Source organism: Oryza sativa, chromosome 7 (assembly GCF_034140825.1).
Source record: "Oryza sativa Japonica Group chromosome 7, ASM3414082v1".
NCBI lineage: Eukaryota > Viridiplantae > Streptophyta > Magnoliopsida > Poales > Poaceae > Oryza > Oryza sativa.
Genome location: NC_089041.1, coordinates 15,560,278 through 15,583,089, shown reverse-complemented (window position 1 = coordinate 15,583,089; position 22,812 = coordinate 15,560,278). Strand labels below are relative to the sequence as shown.

Here is a 22,812-nt window from a genome sequence, read left to right as displayed (position 1 = left end):
ACGCCTCCTCGCCGGCTTCGCCGCACTCTGCCATCGCGTCGGCGTCGCGCCGCTGCCGTTGACCGTGTTCCGGCACTTCTTCACGACGGTCGGGTGCTCGCCTGGGGCTTGGTACTCCTTCCGCGCCGACCCATGAGAGAGAGAGAGTGTGTGTATGTGTGTGTGAAGAGAGAGAGAAAGAGGGGAAGGGGAGATATGACAGGTGGGTCCCACAACTTTTTAAAAAGAAAATACTGACTGGATTGCCACGCGTATGTCACGTAGGACAAAACCGCTTTGGATTGGGTCGAGGGGGTAATTTGTTCGTTATTAAAAGTTCAGGGTGAGCAATGCCTGGTTTTTGAGTTTAGAGGGTAATTTGGTCGACCACGATAGTTAAGGGGTGAAATTCGTACTTTCTCCGATGAGGATACAATTTCAAACTCGACAGAATGATAAGAGACCTAAAATGAACTTATTGCTAAAACAAAACTAAACAGAGTTAGATTTCTATCGGGCTTACTAATGGTTACTAGGCCTATGGGCTGATTTACCGGCCTCACTTCCCAGCCCGACTGGCAACAATTAAGCCCGTTAACCATCCGGGCCGTAATATGTGAATTCACCACTCCGGTTCGGTGATCCGGGCCCAATTTACCATTTCTAAGTTGCAACACTGAAAATATTTTAGGTTGCAGCGAGGAGGGTTGGTGAAGATCGAAGAAATAATCCCCCGGTAGGGAGCATATCGCTCCTCCGCTGCTGTCTCGCGCGAGCGTCCGCCGCCTCGTCTCGGTGAAGAATCGCCGCCTCCCACCCTCTGCGAGCGCCGCCGCCCTCCCCAACTCCGGCGACGACTATTCCCAAGGTTGGTGTACTCACCCCCCATCCCGTACCCTCCTCTTGGTCCTAGGTTTATTAAAGATTGTTAGTAGGTCTCTAAATCTGCATATTCGCCGTCGATTTAGGGCTGCGATTAGCTTGTCTTCTTTAAATTTTACTGTCCATTTCTAGGCTGCTAAGCTACAGAATTAGGGGCGATTTGTGAGCTCGTCCCTTGGTAGTTGATACGGTTTAATATGGTGTAGGATTCTGGAATTTAGTTGTTCCTTTGAGCCGGTTACATGAATTATTTTGGTTTCATCGCCGTCATTGGATGAAATACTTCTCATCTTATTGACGTTTATCGTTGATCTTTCATTGTAAAGTTGTGAGAAAATGGAATGGCCCGCCTATGATAATTCTTTGGTGTCGATTTTCCTATGTGATTGTTTTGCAGTAGATAGTTTACGGTGGTGTTTGGACTCATCATTTGTCATTGTTTGCCAATGCAAACCTGCGGAAATAGTCTGCATCATGTGAGTTATATATAATGTTACAGATCACAAATTGTAGCACCAGTATTTATTTGATTTATAATATAGAATACAACTAGGTGCTTCCATTATCTCAAAAAATATAGAATACTACTAGTTAATGTGCCAAGGCCCTGTTTAGTTCACACCAAACTTCCCCCAAACTCCCAACTTTCCATCACATCACATCACATCCAAAACTTTCCTACTCACATAAACTCCTAACTTTTTTTCCAAACTACCAACTTTCCCCAAACTTCTCCCCAATTTCAGGAACTAAACACAGCTCAAGTTACTCCTATGCTTTACGGTATTAAAACAGGGCACCACACAAGTAAGATTTTAAAACAAGTACTACAGTAACTCTGATATCTTTATGTACCCCTTGCCATTGTGAAAAGTGATAGCCACGATGCAAAGTTGCAAACATATGAAAAAAAAGGATGTCTGTGATGCGAAATATACTCATAAGCTAGTGGCCAAATAAAAAAAGGAGAAATTTCATTTGATTTCCATCCAATGTTTTATGGCCTTCCTCTTCTGCTGCCACATGGGATCCCCTAGTCCATGAGCCAAGCTTATAGCTATGACTGTTCAATGAACCTGGTTTTCAATTTGTTGTCAATCCATTTATGCTTCATCGCCAGCATGTTCTGCTGCTGCAGTCAGGAGTGATGCTGCCTGTAGTGGCCTCTGCTGTGGTTTTGAACAGGTTGGCTAGCTTGTTTTTGAATAGGCCTACATATAAATGGAACTCTGTGTGATATGAATAAGTGGTGGTATCTCAGACGCTGTATTTGCATATTCTGGTTGAGGTTCATCTATGCCCTATTACTCTTGGTAGATGGGCTTGTCTGAAATTAATCTTGTTTCACGTATGCCGTTTGAGATATCATGATTTTCCTTTTTCTGCTTGTAGGGTGCAGTGGAAGTGTAAACAGTTTCTGTGGAAGGACAGAAAAGGCATTCATTTGCTAAATGGCATCAAAGCTTCAAGCCTTTTGGAACCATCCTGCTGGCCCTAAAACTAGTTAGTTTCCTTATCTTTATTATTTCCTGGCTGCTCCTGCTTATCTTAGATTTCTGTGTATCATTTCTGATCCTGGTTATCATCTCTACTTTTATCATGTAAACATGGAAATAATAAAGGAATCACCATAAACTTGATACAAGTCTATCTATAATGTTTATTATTTATTTATTTGACATCCCTTGTCTGCATTCTTGGGTATTTGATACTGAATAAACCATTACTATGGAAATGTAATCTTGCTTGGTACTTTAAACTGAATTTTTGTATTAATGCAAGCGCCCCATACCTTTGTATTTCACTATAGGAAATTGTGATGGATATCTATCATTTATTGATACCACCTATAACTTATATGACCTTAATTATTGCAGTTCATTTCTGGGCTCCAACATTTAAATGGGGTATCAGTATTGCCAATGTTGCGGACTTTGCTAAGCCTCCTGAAAAGATATCCTATCCTCAGCAAGTCGGTATGTTTAGGTTACCCCATTAGCCCATCATATTCATTCATTCCAGATATCAGGGCCATATCGGTTTGTTTATGTATTCTTGTGCACTGTTAGCATTCTTATTCTGTTGGATGGCATGCAGCTGTGGCTTGCACTGGAGTCATTTGGTCTCGCTACAGTATGGTTATCACACCGGTAAGACCTTTTTTACTTGTCTATATGCACACCATGTTGAAACTTTCCACTATAGTGATCATGGGCCGCTTTGTTTGCAAACTACATTTTGGTTTCAAATTGAACGTATATACTCCCATTGGTCACAAATACATGTCATTGCAGACAAACATGTGTTTCACCTTTTAAAACATTAAGCATCAATATGCTTGATAATTATGCTTTTACATTTTTCTAAAAAGAATATACTTTAGTGAAATTGTGGTTTTAGCTAGTTTATTACTAAATTACAAAATAAAAGAAAAGAAAATGAACCATCCAGTTTACATTTTGAATATTTTGCCCATGCCCAAAATGATGTGTATTTCTGGCCAAAGAGAGTATTACACATTGAAATAATTTGAGTTTTACCTATGTGAGCACGAGATGTTGTCATCACATGTTGTTTCCTGTTTTAATTCTTGCTCTTCGTTGGCAATGCTATAATGTCACAGAAAAACTGGAATCTTTTCAGCGTTAATGTTGCAATGGCTGGTACAGGCTTGTATCAGCTTTCTCGTAAAATAAGGTTTGTATGAGAGCTATGCTAATTTCCGCCATTCGTATTTAATGTCTCATAAGAGCAACATAACCTTTATATTCACTTGCAGGAAAGATTACTTTTCTGATGAGAAGGATGCTGCTGCATCACTGGAAGGATAATGACGACAGATTAGATTAACCGACCTACAGCCTTTGAGCCAGTCTCAGTTCACTCTGGAGTCTGGACGTACTGCAGATATCTCTGGCTTTACCCAAGACAAGAACCTGTTGTTTCTTTCTGTATTTCTTCTACACCCACTGCTGGAGCAGTTGAAAATATTGTCCCCAAAATCCAAATAATGCTTTTTTGCATTTTGTGAAAATAATATGCATATACTCAAAACATCCGTTTCTGTTATGCTGGTGGTGCCCATTAAAATCTGTATCGGGGATACTTCGCTAACAGTAGTCAAGGATCACTTCTGTTATCATCAGAAAGAAGCTATATATACTACAGTTTCCCCTGGATTCAGAGTAGCGTTGTCTTTGCTGGTAGAAAAGCAGTTTTAGCCCTCGACTTACGTTACCTGCCATTTCTTACTGTTATATTTTTGGGTACTTGTTGGTTTTGTTGCAGTGGCTTGCGCAATCAAGCATGAAGTCGTTGCATAGTTGACAGCAACTGTTCGAAACATATATAAAGTTGTTGTGGTTAATCAGAAATTTGATCTTTCAGAGAAAGAAATGGAGATTGTTTACAGGTTTGTTAAGCGGCACCTTTTTGAACAGACATTATCCTTTTAGAGCACCAATGTGTTTGGTTGGTAGTAAGTGGTTTATTTCGAAACAGAAACAGCAAGTTCCTCGCAGCATGAGCCTTCTCCAGTTGAGTGAGTTTGGCATTTTGAGAGGGAAAGAGGGAGGACTGCAAAGTTGCTGTTGAATGTTGATCCATGGGCTGTGTTTAGATCCAAAGTTTGGATCCAAACTTCAGTCATTTTCCATCACATCAACCTGTCATACACATAGGGGTGGACAGGAAGCTCGTGGCTCGTTAGCTCGCTCGGCTCGTGACAGGCTCGGCTCGGCTCGGCTCGGCTCGTTTGAATTTTCTAACGAGCCGAGCTGGCATTTCAGCTCGTTAGAGATAACGAGCCAACTCGAGCTGGCTCGCGAGCCGCTCGCGAGCCTTAACGAGCCAGAGCAGATGAGGCCCAGGCGCCTAGCCCAGCCTAACAGCCCATCACCCAGCCCATCACCTTGTGAAAACCCTAGAGTCAATCCCCTTCTGGCTTGTCCCCATCCTCAATCCCCACCCAAGCCACCGCCGGCCTCATGGCTGCCGCTCGCCCGTGCCTATCCTCCCCGGCGCCGACGCCGCCGCCCCCGCCTCTCCTCCCCGGCGCCGACGCCGCCGGCCATGGACGCCGCCGCCCGCGCCGCTCCTTCCCGCCGCCGCCGCCACCGCCCGCGCCTCTCCTCCCCGGCGCCGACGCGGCCGGCCGTGGACGCCGCCGCTCGCGCCGCTCCTCCCCGGCGTTGACGCAACCAACCGTGGACGCCGCCGCCCGCGCCGGTCCTCCCCGGCGCCGACACCGTCGTGGACGCCGCTGGCCGCGCCGCTCCTCCCCGGCGCCCCTCCTCGGCTCCTCCCCTTGTTCACTTTCTCTCTTGTCCCCAAAGCTCACGAGCCTAACGAGCTGGCTCGAGCTTTCAAACGAGCCGAGCCGAGCTGGGTTTCTAGCTCGTTAGGATAACGAGTCGAGAAGAGCTAGCTCGTTATCCTAACGAGCCAGACCGAGCCGAGCCGAGCCGAGCCGAGCCGAGCCAGCTCGACATCCACCCCTACATACACACACAACTTTTCAGTCACATCATTTTCAATTTCAACCAAAATCTAAACTTTGCGCTGAACTAAACACAGCCGGTCTGGTTCTTTTGATTTTTGAATTCTCGCTGTAGTCAGGTACTCCGTCCATCCAAAAAAAACTCAACCTAATATGGGATGTGAAGTCTGACCAAATTTATTATAATTATGTCACATCTCATACTAGTTTGGGTTTTATGGAACGGAGTCCATACTCAGGTCCAGCTCCCCTTTCAAACTAGGCAGGCACGTCATTGCAGACCTGCAGTTGCAGGTTTGCTGTAAAATTCCTTTCACCAATTGGGCAACAGATCCTTGTCAATCGCCATTTGATTAGCCATGGGCCCTGTTTGATCCGGAGGGCTAATAATTAGCTCTTCGGAATCTTGTTATTTAGGAGTATTAAATTTAAATTATTGACAAAGCCCATTTCATAACCCCTAGGCTAATTTACGAGATAAATCTAATGAGCCTAGTTAATCCATGATTTGCTACAGTGATGCTACAGTAATCATCCGCTAATCATAGATTAATATACCTCGTTAGATTCGTCTTGCGAATTAGCCCAGGGGTTTCGCAAGTAGTTTTGCCTAGGGGTTAATTATTAGTCCTTCGGATCCAAACGAGCCCATGGTTAGCTAAACGTGCCCAGGTCAAATCTTTTACTCCCTCCGTTCCAAAATATAACAACTTTTAGCCTTCAGTATTTGTACCAAAATATAACAACTTCTCCACCAATATTATCTTCCCAACCAATCACAACTCTCCACCATTTACTTTTTCTACCTACCTCTTCTACTCATCTAATCACAACTCTCCACCATTCACTTCTACGTATTTTTTTAATAACCGTGTCAATCTCTAAAACTTCTTATATTCTGGACGGGGGGAGTAACATGTTTTACTTGGAACCCACTCCTTTTGTAATGACGGCCCTTCAACAAAGTGCAAATAGTGAACTACCAAACAAACCTAGAGATGGGGCACCTAAATACATTGATCTCTCTTATCCGATATATAAAAAAATGCAAGTCGTTTCAGGTGCATATGCTCTCCAATCGGCACATTTGACCATTGTACGCTACTAGTAAAAAAATTCAAAAAAATAACATTTCGAAAGTAATATTTACATACAAATCTACCAATTATTTTCATACAACAAATACATATATCTATTATATTAATTAAGAGAGAGCGAAAGAAGCCATCACTTTTTTGATCTAGATACACAGAATTGCCACTTTAATCAAAGAAAACGATAAAGATATGAACCTTTCGACTATGATAGGTTGAGGTTATACAAAATGGGACGACAAATTAATTTCAAACATGAAACCGTACCTGCATTTATCCAAACCCCAACAAATTAAAATTGATAGGGCCCTCGCCTATCCATTGCCAGCCCCTGTCACTAATTAGTGGGGTTGTTGCGACGTCATGATCTGATGATCCAATCATAGGGCCTGAATCAGACGGCCCAGCTCAATCATTACACGCTCTCTTTCGGATTGGGTTGTCCTTAAGCACAATGCTTAACTAAACTAACCTAAAATTTGTTCTCTCTAACCATCTGGAGAACATGCCAAGCACTGACGCATGCACACACTTCACACATTGTGGAGTTAGGTATATCATTCTCAACTAAACTACTACTCTTTTAGTATATCTTTTAATAACAAGTCAAGAGAAAAGAAGGCTCATGAACATTTTTCTGGCTTGTCAATTATTTTGGGAAGCTGCACTTTCTTCATGCCCATGTGTATTTCCAGGAATATAGGCAGCAGGAACAGAGCAGCATAGAATTGTTCTCTCTTTTTCGGATTTGATTGAGGTTGATTATTGAGGTTAATTATATATAGCGAATGGAGTATAATCCAGGTATATTCGTGACACAAATAATGCAGCGCCATATGCCATTTCTCTGGCAAGCAGCTGTCCAATCATAATTTGGATGGAGAGATATTCCCTCCCAAAAAATGATAGGACGACTTCCAAAATCACTGCAAAATGGTACTACTCTACCCTATGTTCGTTTCTTTCAAAAAAAAAAAACAAGTTATGTCTCCACCCTCCAGTGTTTGCATATGTTTATATTTATAAACTAAAATTTAAATTTTAAAACTTAATTTTGAAGTTGATTTTGTGATTTTTTTTACCATAGTTTATTTTATAGTAGTATTTTCTTTTAAATAGTTAAGGATATGTATATAAAAGATTTATCTATTAACTAATTTTTGGTTCATAATAAGTCATAAGGATTTGGTGAGGCCTAGTAAGCCATACGGGTAAACATATGCATAAGCAAAATGACGAGGCCTAATTGGCTGCACAAACCCAACTTGAGAAATAAAAACTGAACCGTGAGACTAAAAAAGAACGTTAACCATGTGGGTCATTAGTAGACCAACATCATTAATAAATGGCGATTTCCCTAATGATTACTCCCAACGGAATGTCATGGCCACACATTCCGAGAAGGCTAACGCGCGATTGATCGCCGCTAGCGATCGTTTTTTTTTCTTTTTCTCTTTTAATAAGTTTATTTATACGTCTAAGTTTATCCACCTAAAGTTTGTAAATCAAATGTTTATAAGTCAAAAGTTTATATACCCGATTCAGATTCAAATTTAAATTCGAATTCAAATATTTTATATTTTCCTCTTTTAGTAAGTGTATACACCTAAATTTTACACACCTAAAGTTTACACATCTAAAGTTTATCCACCTAAAATTTGTAGAGCGAATATTTATAAGTTAGAAGTTTATATATCCGATTCAAATTCAAATTCGGATTCAAATATTTTATATATAAAATATTTCTATTCATAAAGTTTATGCGTGCAAAGTATATTGTATAAAGTTTATGCACATGAATGAGAGTATTAGATTTTTTTTTTCTTTTTTTTACTAACTTTGTGTTTTTTTTAATGTTATGATAAAAGGAAAGAATAGAGAGGACTAGGGGGGAGGTGCGGGTTCCATTAGATTCCCCCCCCCCCCACACACACAATCCTAATTGTCATGATGTTATTCCATCCGTTTTATATTATAAGCCCGTGTTTGACTTTTTTTTCTTAGTCATACTTTGTAGGTCTGATTAAATTTATAGAAAAAAACTAGCAACATCTACGACATTAAATAAGTTTCATTATATTTAACAAGAAATGCATTTTGATAATATGTTTGTTTTGTATTGAAAATATTACTATATTTTTTATAAATTTAATTAAACTTACAAAATTAACTAAGAAAAAAATCAAACAACTTATAATATGAAACAGAGGAAGTACATTATAGGCAGCGAACAGAGATGCCAGCTGATCCATGTAAATATAAAACATGCAGAAATATCAAGATATTTATGCTGTTCAAAATTGAAAAAATGAAATCTTTGCAACAAAGTACTAGTTAGAGATAGGGATGTTGATTTCTTTTTTAAGAACAAAGATGTTGAATGGTCTCATCCGAATACCGAAAGCAATACCAGTACGAGTACTTTTTTCTTACCCCTGCAATGATGTCTGGCCAAACCATCCTCAATACTACGTACCACTCCTTAAAAAAATATAGGAGTACGCAAAGTTTTTGACTTTTGATGGAGCATGAAAGTTCACGTTTTTCTCCCTTCAAATAACCCCTTCGCTGTTTGAAGAGAGCACCGTACTTGTCATGGACATAGGCTGTGTTCCTTGCTAAAATTGTAAGTTTAAAGAAATTGAAAAGTTGGAAGTTTGCGTGTAGAAAAGTTTGATGTGATGGAAAAGTTAGAGGTTTAAAAAAAACGTTGAAATCTAAACAGGGCTATAGTACTTCTATACTGTCCCATTTGATATTTCCATGGACTCCTGAAAATCATTGCTGCTGATCCATCTTAATATACTCTCTCCGTCTCATAATATAAGGGATTTTGAGTTTTTGTTTGTATTGTTTGACCACTCGTCTTATTTAATTTTTTTTTTTGCAAATATAAAAAACAAAAAGTTGTGCTTAAAGTTCTTTGGATAATAAAGTAAGTCAAAAAAATAAATAATAATTTCAATATTTTTTTGAATAAGACGAGTGGTCAAACAGTACAAGCAAAAACTCAAAACCTCTTATATTATGGGACGGAGGGAGTAAGTACAGTCTAGTAAAAAATGTAACATATCATAAGTCTGACTCTTTTCGAATCTCCAACAAAAATTAGATAAACTTTTGGATAAAAATGACACGCTTTTCAAATGGCTAAACGATATGTTTCGTGCGAAAACTTTCTATATGAAAGTTGTTCTAAAATATCAAATTAATCCATTTTTCAAGTATGTAATAATTAAAACTCAATTAATCACACATTATTACCACCTCGTTTTACGTAAAACACTTAATCACTACCTCTATCAATCTAGATAACTACTTATATAAGTTACATCAATGATAAGCTATCACATCTATACTAGAATAAACATATATTGGGATTGAGGGAGTATTGGCGTTTCCAGACGGTAGCAAAGTTATGAGTCCATGGCATAATCAGTTCAAAGTGACACTATTACTCCATGACAAACTGTAAAAAGCATAGTACTGCTATAGTAAAAATCCGTATAACTACCCCTGGCATTTTTTTCTGCAGGCATACTAAGCAATTGACCTCTGGAGTTCAGTACTCCCAAGTACAGACGCCTGTGTCGAAGAAAGTAGAAATGGCCCAAAAATCAAACAGTATTGCAGGGAGTACGTACTAGTCGCTCCATCAGCTAGAGTTAAATTTTATTTTACGAACTACTCTATGCTGAAATTTTCAGATAGTAGTCATAGTACTATCGTCAGCTAGTATTTCTTACAATTTAGCCCTTCCTTATACAATTTGATATCAAATTTTGCGAAATTGATAAATTAATGTATCATGATTTATTTTCGCTAAGTTGTTTCAATTTATGAGAAACTTAATCTTGGATTAGGGTGTGGGTCCCTCCCTCCTCTCGCATCATCATAGTATTGATTCGCTATAAAAAAAACATAATATAACACGATCTATTTCTCCTAATTTGTAGGCATGTAGGGGTGGGTCCATCCTCCTTCCCCACTCTCTATGTGTCAAATGAAGTTAGAAATTTCACAAAGTAAAATTTTGTAATTTATTTTCTATAATTTGTTTTATTTTCAGTAGTAGTAAGACAATATTTAAATGGAACTAAAACTTTTAAGTCCCTGTTACATCGGATGTTTGGACATTAATTATAAATATTAAACGTAGACTATTAATAAAACCCATCCATAATCTTGGACTAATTCACGAGACGAATCTATTGAGCCTAATTAATCCATGATTAGTCTATGTGATGCTACAGTAAACATTCTCTAAATATGTATTAATTAGGCTTAAAAAATTTGTCTCGCAAATTAGCTTTTATTTATGTAATTAGTTTTGTAAGTAGTCTATATTTAATACTAAAGTTAAGTCTCTAGATCCAAACACCACCTTAAGACTTGAATCCAACGAGATTAGAGTTGAGACATCTATTCTCAGCAATCCAATGGACTTTGCTGCCCATTGTAGTGGAGACTGATTGTTTGGTGACCTCTCAGCTCATTCAGTCTACAGAGAAGGATCTATCAGCTCTAGCTCATATCGTTCAGGAAGTTAAACGCCTCCTCGCCGGGGAAAGGGAAATCATCATTCAGAAGATTCACCTCCCAGAACAATGCAAGCCATGTGCTAGCTAATAAGGCTCGTTCAGATTTTGTTTCTGATTTTTTGTTAGGAGATACTTGCAATTTTATCTCTCAGTTAGTCCATACTGACGCTTGGTTGAGTAACATATTTCTGCTCTTCCAAAAAAAAAGATTGATGTCATTTTCAACTATATTGTTTTTTTAAAAAAATAGAAAAATGCCTACATTTAGTTTGTTGCCAAATCCTGGTAAATATATAAGAAATCTTACCAAAATTTTAATAATATTGACAACTTGCCAAAATTTTGATATGGTCTATATTGACTACAATCTGAACAACCTCTAGAACAGAGTTTTGCATCTAAGTATGGAATTAGTTTTCATAGGGTTTATATGTAAAATGAGATTTTTGTTAAGGGCTAGAGTATACAAAATGTCCAAATCCAATCATCCAGGCCAACTGCGATTTTTCAGAGAGGCACTAGTAAAGTTTAAAAGTACATGGGTGGCAGCGATCAGTGTGATGCGATGAACAGCGCGGGCACATGATTCCCTGCGAAATCCATCGACGTCGCGCCGGTCAAATTTGAACGTTGGTCCCTCCGACTCAAATTATAGTTAGGCCATGTTTAGTTCACACCAAACTTTTCCCACTCTTAACTTTCTATCACATCCAAAACTTTTCTACACGTATAAACTCCTAACCTTTTTTTTAAACTACCAACTTTCACCAAACTTCTCCCTAATTTTAGGAACTAAACACAGCCTTAATTTTATGGTTCAAATTTTGTTCTAAAATATAGCCTTCTCCCCTTACTCATGTATACTGTATTTCAACCGATTCCAATATTTCTCATTTAATTTTTCATCTATTTTTTATTTCAACCAATTATATTCATTCTTATTTAATTTCACTCACTTTAAAAACTAGGAAGGTAGCCCGCGCATATGCGCGGGCACTTATTTAATGTTGCTTGAATTTTTTTACGAATGTTTACGTGTAGATGATATTTTTAAAATAGATATTGACTATATTTTAAATATATTTTCGTTAATATCTGGTTTGGATATATTACTTGGAACCGAACAACCTTGAATTTAATTAAAAAAAAATGTGTCACGATAATAGAACAATAATAGAATACTGGAGTTGTTTCATATCTACTTGTACTATACATGATTTTTTTTAACCAAGATAAGGGTTTTTTAGAAAAACTACCACAATAATCTCTAAAGCATCGTATTGTTGGTTATATTTTGAGAAATATCTATAATTTTTTGTTTGATTTTTTGCAACACCTATTATTCATAATCACATGAGACACCTTTACTAATTAATTTAGAGAATAAATCTATTTTCCCAAACTTATTTACAATAACTAATTTATTGAAGTATACTTTATAGTTACGTCAATAGTGTGTATAATATACATCCATCAAATTGATACTTGATGTGTTGGAATTCCTCAACTATAAAAAAATTATATCATGAGTAGTTTATTGTGCATGTTACTTGATTGTTCATTTGTTGCCAAAACTATTTAGAAAAGAGAAAAACATAGATATATGACCATAAATCTCATGGTGGATTAAATGGTTGTATTATAGCAAGATCATTGGTATGAAATATTTTTTTCATAATTTCTTTACATCTATGCAACATTTATGTTGCCCACTTATTAGATACTAATGAAATAGTTCTAAAGATTCCAAAAAAAAATTGAGAATCTTAGTCTCAAACAAATTAAAATTAAATGAAATATACTTAAAAATACACAACTAAATTGTGTTGTTTTCATTTATTTTACATATATGGATTTAAATTACCATTGTATAGTCGTCAAGTGATATTTGACACATGAAATATGATGTGAAATTATTTAAAATAGGAAAAAGCAATAATTACCCCCTAAACCTGAAAACCAGACATCTTTCACCCTCAACTATTAATATCGGATGAATTACCCTAACCAACCCGGAGTGGGTTTGTTCCTACGTGACAGTCCAGTTAGCACTTTTTTTTAAAAAAAAAAATAGGTGGGGCTTACCTGTCACACTCTCTACCCTCTATATATCTCTCTCTCCTCTCTCTCTCTTCCACAATCCCATTACCTAGCCTCTCTCTCTTCTCCTTCTCCTTGCTACAGGGGCCAACCGGGTAGGCGAGCCGCCGCCCCGCCACACTTTTCCTTCCTCCTTCATCTATTCCCCTGCACTTGCTCTCTTAATTGATCCACCTTGTTGTTCTTTTATTGATTGGTGCTTTCTGTCTCGTCAGGAGAAAGGCATTGGTGGTGGGGATCGATTAAGAACCATGGTGGGATGGCATGCTGTGGTAGACAGAGCTACGGGGGCGTAGCCGAACTTGGCCATGGAGGACCAGCGCAGGTGCTCGCCTCCGGCGGCCATCACGTGATGATGAGATGTGACAGAAATGATGGTGAAGACAGCCTCCATCAGAGTGCGCATGTGGTGGCCGAGATAGCCGAGGAGGAGCCGCCTCTGCTACTCACTGCCCTCGTTCGCCTCCACCGCGGTTGTCCTCTTCACGCGCCAGTGGATGTTGAGGAGAAGCCACACGGCCATCAAGGAGGCGCGCGCCAGCAGAGACCGAGAGGACCCGCTCACTGCCCTTAGCCTTGCCTATTGATAGACATGGAGGGAGAAGAAAGAGAAAGGGGGAGGGGTGAGGCAGAGATATGATAGGTGGGTCCCATCAATTTATTTTTAAGAAAATGCTGACGGGACTGCCACGTAGGATCAAAACCACTTCAGGCTGTGTCAGCGGGGTAATTCGTTCGGTATTAATAGTTGAGGGTGAAAGATGTCTAGCTTTCAGATTTATGGGGGTAATTCGGTCTACCATAATAGTTTAGGAGGGTAATTCGTCATTTTTCCTTGAAAATATTATCATAACATTATTTATTATATGTCAGCCTCATGTGTTATGATGTATTTAGGAACATAGACATCAATAGTTTATTTAATTAAAGGAATCTGACTGGATCACAAATTAGATATATAATTTTAAAATAATTTAAAGATAGGATATTTTTTTATATTGTAGAAGATCTAGTTTAACTTAATTTTATAGAGTATTATACTTTTGTTTTTAAATAGTAGAAAATCATATATTATGGACCATCGATTTTTTTATGGCACTACATACTACCTATGTTACGTAAGTTTTTTTACTTTATTGATTTTATCGTCAGTTCGTACATAGGTTTTCTTTAAGATTCATTGATTCTTTTCCAGCACGTAAGTACGTACACGAAGTATACTTATGTTTGGTTTCTTTTTTGGGCCCACATTATGAGAGGAAATTATTACCTTCTTAAAATAATACATCTAATCTAACGATCTAAAATATCGGGTCCACCAATTTAAGTGAAAATTAACGGTGAGATTATATAGTGCCACGTGGCGGTCTAGTAGTATTTGTAGGAACGTCACGTGGCGGCTTAAGAGCGTTTCTTGGAAGTTTAATGGACTTTTACTATATAATAGATGATTATACTCCTATATTTTATTCGTTTCAAAATAAGTGTAGTTTATAGGGTTGCACTTATTTTAAGACGAATAGAGTACTCCATCTATCTTATTTTAAGTGCAACTATGAGTTTTCGTGTCCAAATTTGATCGTCTGTCTTATTTGAAATTTTTTTATAATTAGTATTTTTGTTGTTACGAGATGATAAAATATGAATAGCACTTTGCTCATGACTTATGTTTTAAAATTTTTTTAAAAAAATTTAAATAAAATTATGGCAGCACTTAAAATGAGATAGATTGAGTGGAGTATTTTGGAAGAGGAGAGTCCTGCATACAGCCATACACAGTGTTGCTCTGCATTTATACCAGCACTCCAGCAGTGCACAGTTGCCGGTCAAGAGCTGCAAGAGCAGCAGCTTGACAGTAGTGTGACAGCGTCTCAGCCTTCGTCACGCAGCAGCAGCAGCAGCAGCAGCAGCAGAAGAAGAGCATGGAAATGGGCTTGGTTGCAAGGACTTGTTTGATCGTCTCTCTCTCTCTCTCTCTCTCTCCCTCTCCTAGTCCCTACGCAGGCGTTGGATTCGATCCCTTCTGCCATTTTCGCGCATGCGGCACATCTCCTTCTGCGTCATGATAGAAAGGGCCTTCTTTTCACGTCACTGAAAAAAGGCGTGCATCCAAATGAAGGATGGCACTGCCATGCATGCATGCCCGGTAGAAACCAATGCAGGGCCCTCACTCAACTGTCACCTTCCTTTCCAACATGAAGTTTTCACATGGATCAGTTTAATTTCTGAGATAATTAATTCTTCACTTCAAAAGGATGTGTGAGATTGTGAGAGAAAAGAATGGCCCTAATTAATTAAACAGATATGAAGGGAATGAAGAGTTTTTTTGGCAAGTGGAAGTTGGCACTCATCGTACAGTTTGGTGGTAAGCAGAAGTGGACAATGTGGCAACTCAAGACAGCTGGAGGTGACGAAGTCGAACCCCCCCCCCCCCCCCCCCCCCCGGTGATGAAATGAAACTTTCAAAGGGGTGTGATTGAAATCCATGGAGCTAAAGCATGTACAGATACTCCTAATCTCCTAGTATGTGATGTCTGGTCTCACCGGTGATCTCCATTGCATGATGATGAGTCATCTGATAGGTTGGTTTTGCATTTTGGAAACTTGGAACCCCAGCAGTAGCACTACTAGTAGTACCAACCAACCAAACTACTAATATGACTAGACAACAATAATGGTGTCACTTCCTGTTTAGCATCCTGGAATAATCCACTTGATAGATATGCAAATCAAAATGGGAGCGTCCACATTCAGAACAGCAACATCATATCAATGCAGAGACAGAGAGCAGCACTTAATTACGGCGAACCACTTGATAAAACTGATTGATACTACCTCCGTCCCAAAATAAGTACAGTTTTGCACTATTCACGTTCAACGTTTGACCGTCCGTCTTATTTGAAAAATTTGTGAAAAAATTAAAAACATTTAGTCACACATAAAGTACTATTCATGTTTTATCATCTAATAGCAATAAAAATACTAATCATAAAAAATTTTCAAATAAGACGGACGGTCAAACGTTGAACGTGAATAGTATAAAACTGCACTTATTTTGGGACGGAGGGAGTATATTCCAGATAGGAGAGGCGGGCATCGATGCTTATCGTCGCTAAATTAAATGGGAGTACAGGCTAAACACATGAGACATCCCTCGATTTAAAAACAGATTACAAACACATGGATGTTCACTTCACACACACGACAAGCAGGAGGAGGAGCAGCTGCTGAAACAAAACGACCAGCGGCGAACTTAATTTTTTTGAAAAAGGGAGAATCATAACACGGTAGAACTCATCATCATGGCCAATTGCTTCATCAACGCCTTCCAGCCATTATCCCCCAACAATGGCTGCTCGAACTCCTTTGATATCACGCGTTGCTCCTGAAGGAGCCGAGGGCTTTGATGGCGCCGGCCCGGAGGATGTACTGGTGGTAGAACGCCGCGATGGCGGCGCCGACGAACGGGCCGACCCAGAAGATCCACTGCAACCGGAGACGGGGAAGACGATCAGTCACAATTCACACAACCCAAAAAAAAAAGAAAATCATGATCAGGCCATGCCCAATTGAGGTAATTTGTAGTAGTAGAATGTATGTGTCTTCTTACATGGTTGTGCCACGCCTTCTCGTTGTTGAAGATGACGGCCGCTCCGATGCTCCTGGCCGGGTTGATGCCGGTGCCGGTGATCGGGATCGTCGCCAGGTGGACCATGAACACGGCGAAGCCGATTGGCAGCGGCGCCAAGACCTGGTGACATCCACACACACATGAACAAAAAACAAAAAATCAGAAATTAGCATAGGTTTGCAAGATGTTAGGCGAGTAACCAAACTATCAGTAGTACTGTTCAGCAACAAGTGTCGTTTTAACACAGTGAGTCAAGTGAGGCACAATAATTCACAAAACTGTGCTGCTGCCAAACCAAACCACACCCTGCATGACATGTGTAGGGTGTCTTTTCAGCCACATGACCCATGTATACGTTTTAATGGTCATCAACATCAGTGGACTATTAGGGAGCAAGTTAGTGGCCAAAAAGCCCACAAGCCTTCTTGTCACGAAATGCCCCTTTCAACAAGGAACTGGAAACGAACTAGCTAGAGCACCACCAAATGGCTGCTTTTAGCCTTGGCTTAGTGCGCATTTCACCTCCTCCCTAAACACCAGGTCACCCAGGGCATATTTTGACAAGATGTGTGCAAATCTGCAAAAGCAGAGAAGCACAGCACCCCCAACGCTTCTTCACGCCTTGTCACCTCCACCAAAGGGAAGAAAGAAAGAAAGGAAGACCCTCATGTCAAGATGCCCACCTTCACTCACACAACCTCACATGTTCACCACCATATAAAGTGACCTATCCATTTCCCCTTCTCCAGAAAAAAGAAAAAACTACTACTAGTACTCCTCTACAATTTCACCTAATAATATTTGGTCTTGTTTTTTAGTGAGGAGCTAGCACAAAACAACATGGCGTGAAAGGACACGAAATAGTTTTGGGAAAAAACAGAGGGGGGTGGTGAAGAATTTGTACCGGCGGTCCAGCCAAAATTCATCATGGAGATCACATGAAAACCTAGCCGCTGCCTGCACGGACCAGCTCACCCCCGGTCTGGACCATACAGTACACCGGACCAGCTCAGCCTTTTTGGCTTTGCTAGGGCCACATGTAGTACGCGCGCGCCCGCACAGCCATGCTACCGTGATGGGATGGAACAGTAATAGCGGCAGACGTGACAAATGAGCTACAGTAAATAAGTTATAGGGTCCCATCGGTTGCCCTATTAAGCCGAAGCAAAAGCCAAAAATTTAAATTTTTAAATTTAATTTTAAAGTTGATTTTAAGATATTTTGAACTTAGTTTTTTTTACAGTATTAGCTTTTAAGTCAGCTAGAAATACATATATAAAAATTTTAACTACAAATTATTTTTTATTCCTTAGTAAAACATTTTATCTTATTAGGGAATATAAGTTTTAGTTATAAATTATTTTTTATTCGCTAGAAAAACATTTTAGCTTATTAGAAAATATATGAGCAACCGATGAGGCTTATAGATTATTTGTAATCCTCTCCGTCCTTCCGTGTGTACTAGGACCATCTTGAATCTTCTACTACCAAAAAAAAAAAACTACTACTACTTTCAATTATGTGGTGACTATCTATCTACTGCTAGTCTGCTACTGTACTGGAGTGATACGGAGTAAGAACGGTAAGAGCAAATTCAACACTACGGTATGCTTAATAATGTTCATGTAGTACTATCTGAAGGAGATCTGAAAATTGACAATCTGTAGGCATGCGAATAGCAATAAAACTGTGTAATTTTAGAATTTTTTTCTTCCGAAAAGAATTAAGAGTTTTTGAAGGAAATTATTGCTTCTCTTCTGTTCAATATGCGCTTGCTTTTATCAAAGAGGATATATAGGATATTCTTCCACTGCTTTTCATTCCTTTTTGTACACATCTGTCATTCTTCCGATCTAAACAAACTAATATTCTCATACTAACACATGCATGTTAGTTGTTAGATTAAAGCATCTACCGTCACTTAAGCTCCAATTAAGCAAGCACAATTTTCAAAGAGAAGAAAAGAAAAAGAAAAATTTGGGAGAGCTAGCTCCGATGCTTCTTACCGGGACATGTGAGTCGCGGGCGTTGCGCTTGGGGTCGGTGGCGGAGAAGACGGTGTAGACGAGCACGAAGGTGCCGATGATCTCGGCGGCGAGGCCGGTGCCCTTGGAGTAGCCGGCGGCGAGGGTGTTGGCGCCGCCGCCGTACCTGTTGAAGTAGGCGCTCTGGAACGCCTTGACGAGGCCGACGCCGCAGATGGCGCCGAGGCACTGCGCCACGATGTAGAGGATGGCGCGGACCAGGGACACCTTGCGCGCCAGGAAGAGCCCGAACGTCACCGCCGGGTTGATGTGCCCGCCGGAGATGCCGGCGGTGCAGTAGACCAGGATGAAGATCATGCCGCCGAACGCCCACGCGATGCCGAGCACGCCCACGCCGCCGCACGCCGCGTCGGCGCCGGAGGCCGACGCGTCCGTCTGGTGCTTGTACCCGATCACCGTGGCCACGGTGATGTACAGGAACAGCAGCGTGGCGATGAACTCGGCGATGACGGCGCGGTACAGCGACCACGACCCCAGCTCCGCCGCGTCGATCAGCGGCGCCGGCGGCGGGTCCGTGTAGTCCTTGGCCGCGAACTCGCCGGCGGCGCCGCCGCTCTCCATCACCTCGTCCTTCCCCATGCCCGACCTAGCTTAGCTTGCTCTCGCCGCCGCGGGAAGCTTAACGGGAGGAGTGACACGACCAGCTTTGCAAGCAATGGTGGAGAGCTTAGCTGAGCGGAGAGCTTGTGTGCGAGAGTGAGAAGGAGGTGGTATTTATGGAGAAGAAAGAGAGTTGGTGAGTGACAACGAGGCAAGCTGAGACTCTGGCGTGTGGGACTACCCTCCTCAACGTATGAGACTCTATTTCTGTACTTTTTTATTTTGTCTTAAAAAAATATACTTTTTATTTCCTTTTTTATTTTCTTTTGCTGTCCATGGAGCAGAAAATTTGGCTGTTTTTCTTTTATTTAACTTGTTTTGATAAGAATGGATGGGCCTTTTGGTTTTCTTGCTCCAATGATGCCTATGACGAGCTGGGATGATAAGCTACTGCGTGTTGGGGCCTGGGGCTTACGTGCTTCAAACTCAGAAGAATGTATCCAAGCCAAGAATTCCCGGTTTTGTTCTAAAAACAAAAAGAATAATTCCCGGTTTTGTTTTTGTTGCTGTGAGTGGAAGATTCCGGAGGAGAGAAGTGAGGCAGTGTCCAAAAGACACCTTTCAATCCTAACCATTCATTTCTCATTTTCTATTTAATCTTAACCCTTCATTCATTTCCTAATCCCAATCACACCCCTTATTTTCCATTATCCAAACACACACTGAAAAACTAAGGGGAGACAGAGAGGAGATTTGTTGCGTGTTGCCGTGATAAGGGATAGGATCAATGTACCCGTGACCATTGTGACAAAATGATCATGTGCTTAGTGTTTTTTTAAGACAATGATGTGTATATTGCTTGCTATAGGTTTATTTAATACGCATTTGGCAACTAATTAAGCTGAGTTCTTTCCTTCATTGAACCCACCTCTACGTATAATAGTTATGCATAGCGCATTGTTATATTACTTATTGAAATGCATGGTTGAGAAAACAGAAGATTAGGAAAACATAGAATTTTAATAGGAATATATAAGTGCAAACAAAATATTGCAAGACATAAAAATGATTGTTTGAATAGAAGCAACAAAAAATACGCAGTAAACAGACTTGAAAGGAAAATTTCTTAGATATTAGAACTCTTGTTAACTTCCCTTCCAAATCTACATGTATTGAGCTATTTCTAAGGAATTTTATATGATTTAGAAAGCTTCAATCCTCTATTTCACAAAACGAAAAAAAACTCCTATCAGATTTTAATACTACAAATTCCTCCACAAATAATCTAATAAATGAAAAATGTTTTTACACATCTGTTTTTGGCAGCCAAAAGATCATGTTAAAATAAATTACTTCCTCTATTTTTAAATATAAGGTGTATTTTTTTCATCAGGACAAGCTTTAACTACCTATTACTTTATTGTAATATATTACTTTTGTCCCAGTTTAGTACTATCCAGGGTTTCACTTATCGCATGATAATCGCGCTTATCGCGGGGGTACGGTAGGGGAAACCGGCGATATGGTTTGGATGAATTTTGACCAAATTCAAAATTCTGGAAAAAAATCGAAAAAAACTGAAAATATTCATGGATGTAGTTGTTGATTTGTAATTGCCAATGGTGAAGAATTTTTTTGAAATAGAGTAAGCTAAATTCAAATTTGAGTGCAAAACCAAAAATGGTTTACAAATTGAAAAAGGAAGAGGATATTGGGCCTTAAGTATCCTACATATTCTTCCAATTATTCTCAGTTTCTAGTTTTCTACACATATTCAACCGTATTTTTTATTTTTTACCCTATTTATTTTACATTTACATTATTTCAGCTATACAGCCCGCGATAACCGTGCGAATATCGCGGTTATCGCGGTAAATCGTGCGATTATCGCGGTGAAACCGCGAAACTGTCGAGTTTTGAATTCAAATTTTTGGATGTGATTTTTGTGCGATTTTAGACGATTATCGCGCTATTATCACGGTTATCACGCTACCGCGGGGTGGCGATAACCCCGGCCCTAACGATAAGGTAAACCCTGGTACTATCTCCGTTCTAAAATATCTATTTTTAGTACAGTACCTTGTTCCAAAATGAAACTATTTCTCCGTCTACCTTCTTCTCTCAACCAATCACAACCATTTTTCTTCATCTACTTTCTTCTTTTTAACCAATCACACACTTTCTCCTTTCAACCAATTACACACTTTCTTCAATCATTATTACATACTTTCTCAATACCCATGCCAACCTCAAAAGTGTTTACATTTTGGGATAGGCAAAGTAGTTGTTCTAGGAGAGAAGCGATAAAATATGGTGTTGTAGAAATAACCAATGTGTCCCGACGTTAATCATTTTAATGCTTATTAAAAATTGTCACAAAGTTAGTACTACGTCAGCCATTTTGACATATCTGCTACAAGTATGGAGAAGAAAATTAATGGGAGCACTCTTGCTAGTGGCTAGCTGTTGGTTGCCCCACGCCTAAACGATCTCTTTTTTAGACAATGACCATATATCTCCAAGCAACAACTAAATTGTGACGAAGGGAATAATTTTTCGTGGCACAAAATTGATATGAGATTTATTTTGGAAAGTATTTGTGACGATTATAATTTGCATCACACAAGCAAATATATTAGTGAAGCAACTATTAATCAAAGCCTTATCCTAACAAAATAAAATGCATCTAATATCTTGAAATTGAGGTAGTTGTAGAAAACAACGAAAAATTTCCTAATTAATATGAAAATTAAATTCTAAAACTGAAAATTGACTGTGGCTTATAATCGAGGGAGGGGTCAAATAGAACCTGAATTAGTTATTAGGATAATGTGGGCAGGAATTATATATTCGCAGTTGTAGCTGTTTTGAAGGCCCGGTGTTCCTCGCGGGGATTTAATTAGGTTATCACGGACGGGACGTACGTAACCACCATAACCGCAGGTCGCTCCCTCCGAAACGGCGCCACCGCACAGAGCAGAAGGGAAGCGAAGGGAAGGAAGGCAATCTCCTGACCACATGGATGTGCGCGCATCGCATTAATATTCCCCACGCACGATTAAATTAATTACACGGGATTCAGTGGCGCGCCGAGTCGATATACGAGACGTAACGTACTCGATCGTGGCTGGGCATGGGCATGGGTCCGGTCGATCGGTCGACGTCCATCCCTAATCCCTTCCGTTTGGGCACCGCACGGCCGGTTGGCGGTTGCATGCGACCATGTTCCGAACCGACGACGCCGATGCGACGCGGCCTCACGATAAGGCGATGGCGTACGTCTTCGCCCGGGGGGGAGGGGGGGGGGTGCCGTTCGGTCGTGGTCGATCAGTAGTACTAGGTCACCTGCAGGCCGTTCCTGCCCCTGCGCTGCGCTGCGCCTGCGGCGGAGAGTAGTACTACTCGCGTGTAGCACGATGGCCAGCCAGCCTCGCGTCGCGCGTGGGCCGCGCCGCGCGCGCGGCCGCAGCAGCGCAGGTTGCGCACTTCCGCCGCAGATGGC

At 40.2% G+C, this 22,812-nt stretch overlaps 2 protein-coding genes across 2 annotated transcripts; one reads left to right on the top strand and one right to left on the bottom strand.

Annotated features, from left to right (window-relative positions):
* The first annotated feature begins 698 nt into the window (after positions 1-698).
* LOC4343123 (mitochondrial pyruvate carrier 4) lies at positions 699-4,036 on the top strand. Its single transcript, XM_015789632.3, has 6 exons — positions 699-847; positions 2,254-2,364; positions 2,739-2,837; positions 2,959-3,011; positions 3,485-3,558; positions 3,641-4,036. The coding sequence occupies exons 2-6, from the start codon at positions 2,313-2,315 to the stop codon at positions 3,690-3,692; spliced, it is 330 nt and encodes a 109-aa protein (XP_015645118.1). The 5' UTR covers positions 699-847; positions 2,254-2,312; the 3' UTR covers positions 3,693-4,036.
* Positions 4,037-16,117: 12,081 nt separating this feature from the next.
* Positions 16,118-19,458, bottom strand: LOC4343122 (probable aquaporin PIP2-1). Its single transcript, NM_001403058.1, has 3 exons — positions 18,732-19,458; positions 16,705-16,845; positions 16,118-16,580 (listed from the first exon to the last, which is right to left on the bottom strand). Exons 1-3 carry the CDS (start codon positions 19,347-19,349, stop codon positions 16,467-16,469), a joined length of 873 nt encoding a protein of 290 aa, NP_001389987.1. The 5' UTR covers positions 19,350-19,458; the 3' UTR covers positions 16,118-16,466.
* Between the last annotated feature and the right edge of the window lie 3,354 nt (positions 19,459-22,812).

Excerpts from the sequence above, each read along its gene's own strand:
- LOC4343123 (XM_015789632.3), top strand. The coding sequence starts at position 2,313 with ATGGCATCAAAGCTTCAAGCCTTTTGGAACCATCCTGCTGGCCCTAAA. Across the intron at positions 3,012-3,484 it reads ACAGTATGGTTATCACACCG|AAAAACTGGAATCTTTTCAG; the intron begins GTAAGACCTTTT and ends ATAATGTCACAG. Across the intron at positions 3,559-3,640 it reads CAGCTTTCTCGTAAAATAAG|GAAAGATTACTTTTCTGATG; the intron begins GTTTGTATGAGA and ends ATTCACTTGCAG.
- LOC4343122 (NM_001403058.1), bottom strand. The coding sequence starts at position 19,349 with ATGGGGAAGGACGAGGTGATGGAGAGCGGCGGCGCCGCCGGCGAGTTC. Across the intron at positions 16,846-18,731 it reads CCCGCGACTCACATGTCCCG|GTCTTGGCGCCGCTGCCAAT; the intron begins GTAAGAAGCATC and ends GGATGTCACCAG. Across the intron at positions 16,581-16,704 it reads AGAAGGCGTGGCACAACCAT|TGGATCTTCTGGGTCGGCCC; the intron begins GTAAGAAGACAC and ends CTCCGGTTGCAG.